We start from the raw sequence: 10,000 nt of genomic DNA, 5'->3' as shown, positions 1-10,000 counted from the left end.
GTAAACCCAGAGAGACGAATTACGAGGGTCAAGATGTCACTGGGGGGCGGACATGTTGTGTAGACTAGAGAGTCTGCGTTCTTCCATCGTCTGTGCTGTCCAAGTCTGACCAAGGCGGGATTCGAACCCAGGTCTCCCACGTGGAAGACATACACAAAGTTGCTAAATTTTTGCATAGACAATCACTAGTGGCGCTAATGCATGTGTTCGCGTCCCAGGCAAGGTTACTCATCAAGCGTGCATGGTCATTCATCAAGCGTGTGTGGTCATTCATCAAGCGTGTGTGGTCATCGAACCGCCTCCACTACGCAAGAGAAAGGGTACAAGCCAATCCGCCACCCTTCAGCCATGGCTGTCCAAGGTGATTTGACCTTTTGCATTTTCTCTCTCAGTTGTTCATAATCACTCAGTCAAAGCTATTTTATTCAAAGATGAACCTCTTTCTCTTCTCTTGTTGCTGCCGAGAAACCGAAATAGAGATCAAACATGAACACATAAGGACACCAATTCCTCTTCTGCTCTTCAATACCTGCAGACAGTTTGAATTATGAGACAATCAGTTTGTAATCAATGTATTCCACCTCCATCCTCTTACAGGATTTTATGGTGTCTCATACACTTCTGTTTTAATTGCCGGTTCATTTCAACAACAACGTTTATATTGTTGTGGCATTCGGGGTAAGATTTACGCAGAAATCAACCTGTTTTGAGAAGGGATTAGGGAGAGACATAGACACACACCTAAGCAGAAACCAATTCTGTTTTTATGGGCCTCTATAAAAGAGAAGCTCTGAGGAGTTGAACATGTCTTCCCCTGGGGACACCACAGGACAGATCACACAATAACACAAGTGTTGTGTTACATGCCCTATGTCACTTTTTTCATGATAGTATTTTGGAATGAGACACAGGTCGGCTACGTTTTTTACATTTTTTTATAAAGCTAGCATGAGATCATTTGAGCACAAAACCCTTACTGCATATTAAAGACATGCTAAACATTACTATTTCAGAATCAGAATCAGAATTCAGAATCAGAATCAGTATCAGAATTCAGAATCAGAATCAGAATCAGAATTCTTTTATTTGGCCAAGTATATTTGCACATACAGGACATTTATTTGGTGAGGTTGGTACATGGGACATACAAAATAATAGCAAATATTGACAAGGAATTTACAAAATATTAACAAAATAGCAATAACAAATTTACAAATTTACAATTATTTATTTGGATATTTCTTAAAAGGCATTCTTATATGTTGATACAGAGGGTGATGACAGTGCAATTCAACTGTAACTGATGCATTAGAGCATGTTTGTGGACAGCAATGATACAACATACACTCAATACACAATTGGTGTTGACTGTGTATTTCATATTTCTTTTCAGTGAGGCCAGATGAAATGGATGCACTTGGGGATGAGTGGTTCCACTAGGAGATAAGGAGGGATTAACTACATATCGAATACACTTACTTTCCCAGACACCATTATTGACCAGAAAATGACTCACAAACATTTATCACCAAGTGGAGAAAATATCACACAATATCACAATAACACAGACGCAGGCAGATAGGCAGGCAGGCAGGCAGGCAGGCAGGCAGGCAGGCAGGCAGGCAGGCAGGCAGGCAGGCAGGCAGGCACACACACCCACCACCCATACACACACACATTTCAGACATCTCCTATCTAAGGCTACAGACCTAACATACAACCATACTGATAACAACACTAGAAAATCCCTCAATATCAGTGCGCTGTTAGTGGCAGGCTGTCCACGCTACAGATAAGGGCACATGTTGAGTGATACCAACGTACGCTGTGATAAGGAGGACTAGGAGAGTCATCTGAACAGCAGACCGTGAAGATCGGAGATGAATGGGGGGCTATTGCACTGGCAGTGATATGAGGGAGTGCTGTATAACTGGTACCATACACACATACTGAGTTACAGCACTTCATAGTTTAACAGGACGTATAGAGACAGAAGTGTGTGTGTGTGTGTGTGTGTGTGCGTCTGCGTGCGTCTGCGTGCGTGTGTCGTGGGAGTTGTCTGAACAAAGAAAGGTCAACTTATAATTTTATGGCTGAAGAGTTTCCAACATTTAAGGAACTTCAAAGCAAATTAAGAGGAAAAGGATGTTATCGAATGTTCAAATTCAGAGGAGACCGAGAAGAGAAACTCAAGACTTATTGATTGATTTTGGGGAATCATTAGTAGCCAAAGAGTCATTTTATCTCATTATGAGAGAATTATGGAAGTTTTAGTCCAATAATCAATGTCTAATAATCACTAAAGTATCACTGTGCCTTGAGGCTGTTTTCTTAGAATTAATCAGTGATTGGTGTTTGTGATGTTTCAAACCAGATCTTTTTGAGGCGATTTTTTCATAGTCATCAAATCAATAACTCATGTTAGGATGATGAGTGGATACATCCCACGGTGCAGTTTGCATTTATTTCCCTGGAGATTGTACCCCTGGTAAGAGAGAGAGTGAGTTAATCAATGACATTGGAGCACGACAATAGACAGAGCGGCCCCTCTCTTGCCTAAAGGTCACCTAAAACGTACGACCGCTTCGAATTCCACTGGCGGGACAGAACCAGACGGCGAACAAATGAGCTGTTAAAATTAATGAGGGGAACCGTCCCCCCCCAACCCCCTCCCACACACACACACACACACACACACACCACACACCACACACACACACACACCTGATATCGTTGGCCTGATTCAAAACGCTCAACTGCAACTACAGGTGTTGTTCAAGATGTAAACAGACGTTCAGTGTTCCATTTGCTCAGTTTTACCTTTGACCTTTGAGTGTGTTTTTTAAGCCATTACCCTGGTTTGTTGTAGGTCCATCTAGGCCTTAGTTGGCCCATTGCGCAACAATTGCAGTCTTGTCTGCAGTTGGAAAATAGCCTCGGTGTCATCTTCATTGGAAATATTTCCAGATAGTTGGCCTCTACATATGGTATGGACAGATAGTAGGAATATGTCCTGGGAGCGAAGACAATATCTTCCCATACTTTTCTGAAGGATGTAGATCCGTAGGTAAGGTGGAAGCAGACCAAGAATAAATTAAAATATGCCAATAGTTCAGTCATAAATAAAAAATATGCCAATAGTTCTACGGGTGGACATGGCAGACCATCCAACCTGAGCATACGAAGAGCAATGATGAGTAAGGGCTTTATGTGTAATAAACCTCAGTGCTCCATGGTAGACAGTATCCAGCGCGTGTAGCAGGTATATATGCATGTCTATAACATCGCCATAGTCCAGCACAGACATAAAGGTGCCAGCTACAAGTCTCCTTTTGGCCTCGGAGGAAAGGCAATGTGTTAGTAGATAAGAACTCTTTCAGTTGTTCACTCACAAGAGATTCCAGTACCTTAACCAGGACAGACAATTTGGAGATGGGCCTGTAATTGTTTAAAACTGTGGGGTCACACCCTTTCAACAGGGGAAGAACAAAGGCAGATTTCCATATAAGAGGAATTTCGTTAGTGTCTACGGAGAGATTAAAAAGATGTGTCAAAGGAGGTGCAATAAAATCAGCTGCTAGCTTTAGAAAGTAAGACTCCAAGTTATCAGGACCTGCTGATTTTATAATTTTTAAAAGTTTGAGGCCTTTATGCAACTCTCAGACTGTAACCAGATTAAAACTAAAGGACTGACCTACCGTAACATGACCGTCAGAACAAACAGTAGGGGAATTCTCATGAGTAACAAAGAATCAGAGGCAATAATATGCTCATTAAAACAACCAAGCATTTCGGCCTTATCAGAGATTTTACGCGAGTCCTTAACAATGCACGGAGGAAGCTCTATGCCATTTTTCATTTCCAGCTAAGGATTTAATAGCCAAAATTTCAAGGGATTGTTTAGATTGTTTGAAGTTTCGGTGAGGAAATGGTCAGCTTTGGCTTTTCTAATTGCAACTGTCCATGCATTGCGCAGGCGCCTGAAAAGCAGCCAGTCTGAATCAAGACTTGTTCTCCTGGCTTTTGCCCGTGCCACATTGCGCTCGTGAAGTGAGTTGGGTACATCTGGAGTGAATCATGCATTGTTTCGGCCTTTTACTCTGAACTTTCTGAGGGGAGCGTGCTTGTCGACAATTTCAGTAAAACCATCATAAAATAATTTCCAGCCATTTTCAACGTCAGCAATAAGGTTAATTTTCTCCCAATCAAAGTAAAATAGGTCATGAAAAAACCCTTGTTCCATAAAATGTTTCATGTCACGGCTTATAATGACGCGCGGCTTGGTTTTGGGAATTTTTGTATTTCTAACTGTGGCAACAACACAGTGGTCACTAATGTCATTTGCGAATACAGATGTGTATTTATGAGGAACATTGGTTAGGATAATAATAAATAAACCTTCCTTAGAGATGCTGTTGTTTAAACAAATGAATACAATTAGGGACACTGCGTTCCTCCAAGGCACATACTTGGCCTTAGATGCATAGTTGAGGAGCCCAGATTATGACTGAACGGTCGGGAAGACCTCCATATCCTGGAGTAGGCTAATCCCAGAGAACTGGCAGTTCCTCCAACATATGAGACATTTATTGTATAATCAAAATATGGAACACTGCTTTTCCTAACTATGATCATCATTAGACCGAACACACATAGCCTATAAAGGCCTAGTGGAATATATATTATTAGGCACTTATCACTGGCAGAAATAAAAAAGGGGTGTGGTTTTTACTGGATTTTCCAACTGTGTCTCACAGCGCGCACATCAGGTAGCCTATAAAAGCCCTCGAGACGATGGGAAAGAACAAGACACCCAAACAGAACGTCGTGAGAAGGCGCACCAGACTCGAAATAAAAGTGAGTTACCTTTTAACGTATTTTAGGCTACTACAGTACATACAGTTGGGCTGATTTAGTTGATATCTTGTAGGCCTAATTGCAATTAGCAAACCCTGGATAAAGTCTGAATGTTTTATAGATTTTTTATTGAATGTTTTATTTGATTATTATTTGATTGCAAATAAGTGATCAATAACCCTAACCCTAACCCAAAATCATTATTTAAAATGTCAGGGTTAGGGTTAGCCCTAGCCTATGATAGAGACTGTCCAAATTGATTAGTTTATCTCCGAAGCAAATGTGGTAAACGTCTCAGAACCATGGACAGCTCCACGACTGCGCATTTGGTTCTGTTAAAAAAAAAAAAACCCTCAGCATAATAGACTCGACCAGCAAAAAAGCTTAAATCATAATTTTGTGATCATTATAATCATTATTTTGTGATTCTGAACTACCCAGAATTCAAGAACTGTGGTTAAACATTTCTCCTAGTTCTGAAATCAGCATGACAGGCTAATGCATCTGGCATGTTTGAAAGTTAATTAGCGGTATCTTTGCCTGCTGTTGCTCATTGCAGATGGCCAAGCTTCTGAGACCCTGGATGGCACTCGTTGGCCTCGCCGTATGTGTGCTCGTTTGCCTGGGCAGCTTCGCGGACGCCTACCCGCCCAAACCGGAGAGCCCCGCGAACGACGCGGCACGGGAGGAATGGGCCAAGTACCACACGGCGCTCCGTCACTACGTCAATCTCATCACGAGACAGAGGTGAGCCCACGCGCTTGGCAACATCTCCCGACTGACAGACAACGGTAGTGATACGTGTAATACATTTGATACAGAGGAAAACGTTACAGTGCCCTTTTCTTAGTCTACAACTTTTCTTTTCTTTTTAATAAATCAAAAGGCTTAAAGTCAATGGCAACTTGAAGATCCAAGCCTTATGATGCTTATGAGGTTTATGATGTCTTGGCTCTCCAACAATTCTGACTTCATTCCTCATTTGGCAAAGCCATACAGGCTGACAGAGAGATTGGTGGAGATTAGCCAATAGTAGTGTATAGTGGAGATTAGCCAATAGTAGTGTATCGTGGAGATTAGCCAATAGTGTATTCTTTTTCGGTGGTTATCTAAAATAATGATGCATCTCTGGTCTGGACAGGGGGCTGGTATCATTCATCCTCCTGCCCCACACTGCTGAAGGATACAGGGTTATGTGAGGGATGAGGGTTCACAGATAGGAACCGGTAATGGTCCCACTGGGACCTCCTGAAGTTCTCTCTGCCTGCCTGTCTGTGGAACTGTGGGAGGCTATGCTATTACCAGTATAACACCTGACCTGACAACCTCTCCCCGTTCCTCTGTCTTGCCTGGCATCATTATGAAGATCATAATCTTGTTATTACCACTAAACGTGGATAAACCTGATTATGAGTACACGATTATTGCATGATTCATGCACCATAGTCTTGGGTCTTTGGGGGAGATCCAACTCATTTTCATAGGAATTGCCAAGATCCTACTGCACTCCTCTCTCTCTCTTTCTCTCGTGTGTGTGTGTGTGTGTGTGTGTGTGTGTGTGTGTGTGTGTGTGTGTGTGTGTGTGTGTGTGTGTGTGTGTGTGTGTGTGCGCGCCCGCATGCATGCATGTATGCTTCGGCTATGTGAGTGTGTGTGCGTATGTGTATGTTAGCATCTACGTTTGTGCCTTGGGTGAGACATGCTGTACCATGTGGGCGCCTAGTTTACCCTGTGGAGGCTTCATCCAGGCAGTGCCCATTACACCTCCTCAGACAGCAGGGGTCTATCATTAGGAAGGTTGGATCTGTCACCGCAACGCTGTGGAACACAACAGGCTGAATGTCACGCAGCCCAGCCCCTTTCCTCTCACACAAAGGGAGACTCACTCTTCAGTGCCCAGGCATCGATTTTAGTAAGCATGGTTTAGAAAAGTCAACGCTGTGGAGCGGACTGTTCTTGCCTTGCTAAGCATTGGGCATTCGACCCGAACATCACTCTTAGTTTGGAGCTAATTGCTTGTGTGAGATGTGTGGTGCTCTGACTACTTCTGTTGATTTGAAGGTATTTGAAGAACGCGCACAATGAGGTCTACTGCTCTGGAATGTCACCCCTCTGTTGCGTCGTGGTCGTGGGGAGATGTGCTGCAGTACCAGTACATCACCACTGGGTGGCATGATAAGATCATCGGCTTGCTGCCTCTAAAAGAGAGACGGACACGCTTGTAGTGCAGTGTCTCAACCTCACACTGTCAAATCAGGAATAGAAAAAAATAACTTGTAGCAAGATCTCCCCTTGAATTTCCATTTTAACAGATTAAATAAAGACTGATAAAGTTCTATTCTATTCTGATCTGTTCTGGCCTCTATTGCGTTGTAGTGACAGTAACAGTGATGGTGTGCCTGTCTCCTCCAGATATGGGAAGAGATCGGCAACGTCAGCCCCTGAGGCAGATGTGGCCTGGTTGCTGTTTGGAGGCGATTCGGAACGCGATCTAACACCTCGGTAAGAGGGAGTGGGGGGGTTATTACCATTCCTCTACATGGATACATGCACACTGACACACACATGGACATGGACACACACACTCACACACATGTACGCACATGCACATGCACACACGCACGCACACGCACGCACACACGCACGCACGCACGCACACACACACACACACACACACACACACACACACACACACACACACACACACACACACACAGTCTTCTGTGGAAGTATTGTGCACACTAGACAGGAGCAGAAAGTGTTCAGTCTGTGTGAAAGAGCAAATACTGACTCTCTCCATCCCTGTCTTCCAGTGAGGATAACAGTGACCTGTGGTAACCTGCTCCTCTGTCCTGTGATGTAGCGTGCGTTGCTCTGACCCTTCTGCTCAAATGGTGGGCCCACCATCAACTCAAACTGGCTTCCTAGGCAGCTACATTCACTGGACTGTGTGGCCTACTGTTTGTGATTGACATGCATGCATCTCTTTCTCCCATCTCTCTCTCTCTGTCTCTCTCTCTCTCTCTCTCTTTCTCTCCCCATCACTCACCAATACATGTTTGTCTATGAATTGTAGATAATTTGTTATTGAATAAAACAATTTAAATAAAGAATTAACATGAATAACATTAGCACATGTGTTATACACCTTGTCGTGTTCATTTTTCTCCACAACAAAGATATAGCCTTTTCTTCTAAGAGTGCCTAAGATCTCTCAATCTATATATCTTAATAGAATACTATGATTTAAAGTACATTATCTGTAACCACCCACTTTCTATTACAGGCTTATAATAAAGTATATACAATGCCAATATAACACTTTGTTTCCACTAGGGGACAGTATATTATAAGACAAATCAACTAATAACAAGTTTCTCCTCTACTGTACGTGTGAATTTTTCCCCAGGTATTTTATTTGCTCTTTGAGCCTCATCTGTTACGATTTCGAATGCTGACCACATAGCGACCAGTTGCCCACACGTACGTTGTTACTTAGGGCAGTCCAGCCTCCAAAAAGAGGAGGATAACAGCATGTTGACGAAGAAGTACTGTATCATCATTTTTGTACAGTTGGCTATGATTGCAGATAAGAATCACAATTCAGAAACTTTGGGACGTAGTATTGGCAACTGTATTGGCAACTGTTAGGGCAATTGTCAGTGTTTATCATTCGATCAGCAGTGAAATTCCTTCCCTGCCCGACAATAGGCGTTTGCAACAATCGCGGATCTACGCTGTGTGGCACAGAGAACGTTTCCCATTTTATCTCAAGCAGCAACGGTGTTCCTGGTTTGACATTTCGGCAGCGTCGTAGCCTTCAACCGGACAATCATAGCGAGGGAGGAGAACAAAGAAACAGGTACGGGCACCATAACTCATTTGTGAAATTAAAATTAAAATGTATATGTGCTGATAAGAGGCATGGTGTTCATTTATTGACAGTATAATTGCCGTCTTTATTGTAGCCTATAGCCTCAAGAGCGATTCTGCGTGAGGCGCACGCGAGGCACCAGGTGGTTATTTTACGCCAGAATCCCTTGTTTGACAAATGAATGAATGCACCGTACAGTGACAATTCGTGAGGGACATTATCGTAATATTACATGAATGATGACATCGCAAATTGAGTGCTCCTAATACTTAACCTCCTCCAGCTTACGTCCTCAGGCGGTGGTCATGTGCTTATTTTAGTGGTGCACATACGCGCATAGGTTGTGACCATTGGGTAATAAAAGCCGAAAAAGACGCAAGCATTTCTGCATCTCAAAACAATTGCCTGTTTGAATATCTTAATTATTCTATGGAAGTGCCTATCTTAAGAGAAAACTGATTTGACCATGTCCAGTCTTGCATGCATCAAATTAAGCTGTAATTCTAACTAATGTAAATCAGCTTGTATGAGATGCTAACTTTGCAACCCTTCTTTAGCAAGTTCAAGTACAGTAGAATCTTATGTCACCATGTAATCGTTGGCAGGATGAGCGACCTTTTGTCCGAACAACAGAGCCATAATGTGTTGCACTTCTTCCCTGGCGCATCCACAGAGATCGATAGATCCCTCCGTACGCTACCCATCACAATCTTCCCAATTAGTTCGAATAATTAACTCGATTCCTTTCATTGATTAACGTATGAATGAATACATAAAAAGTGACGGGGATGGTTTGAATATGGTTCCGGATGCAGTGCTGTGTGGTATTTTATTGGATAATGTAACACACGATGTCCAAACCCATATTGTTACAGCAATTGAAATGCAGTCGAAAGAATAAAGACACTTAGCAGCATCTCAATAGTCTAAATGGCTTCTTCTCCTCATCTACCTTCCCTTCCTTCCCTTCAGCCTTGGTCACTAAGACGACCTTAATCATGGGTGGAGAGGGAGAACCTGAGGAGCTCTGAGGAGATGACTAGTCGGAGAATGTGTCCTTTTCAACCCCAGATCAAACCAACAGTGAGATGATTAGATTCATGGATTTTTATCATGCCTACTTATGATAAGTCTAATTCAGCAGACTTAAGATATCAGTTATAAATCCCCCCCCGGTGGATTTATATACATATCAAACGCAGAGAGATAGGTGTTATTCTGGAGCTCTTTTAGCCCGTATTAAAGGACCTTCATCCTTTCGACTAGTCT

General features: G+C 42.8%; 2 protein-coding genes across 2 annotated transcripts in view; both read left to right on the top strand.

The window, feature by feature from the left end:
• Nucleotides 1-4,794: 4,794 nt before the first annotated feature.
• Nucleotides 4,795-7,695, top strand: LOC310817172 (peptide Y-like; the record flags this gene model as incomplete). The annotated part of the gene is made up of 4 exons (XM_083687610.1): nt 4,795-4,827; nt 5,417-5,604; nt 7,270-7,359; nt 7,671-7,695. The coding sequence occupies 4 exons, from the start codon at nt 4,795-4,797 to the stop codon at nt 7,693-7,695; spliced, it is 336 nt and encodes a 111-aa protein (XP_083543736.1).
• Nucleotides 7,696-8,583: 888 nt separating this feature from the next.
• mpp2b (MAGUK p55 scaffold protein 2b) overlaps nt 8,584-10,000 on the top strand; it is a 29,381-nt gene continuing 27,964 nt past the window's right edge. Inside the window, exon 1 of the mRNA XM_083687322.1 lies at nt 8,584-8,719. The gene's annotated coding sequence lies outside the window, so the exon portion shown is untranslated. The remainder of the gene's footprint in view (nt 8,720-10,000) is intronic.

Source organism: Argentina silus (genome assembly GCF_951799395.1).
Source record: "Argentina silus genome assembly, chromosome: 16".
Classification (NCBI taxonomy): Eukaryota; Metazoa; Chordata; class Actinopteri; order Argentiniformes; family Argentinidae; genus Argentina; species Argentina silus.
This window is presented reverse-complemented; position numbering and strand designations above follow the sequence as displayed.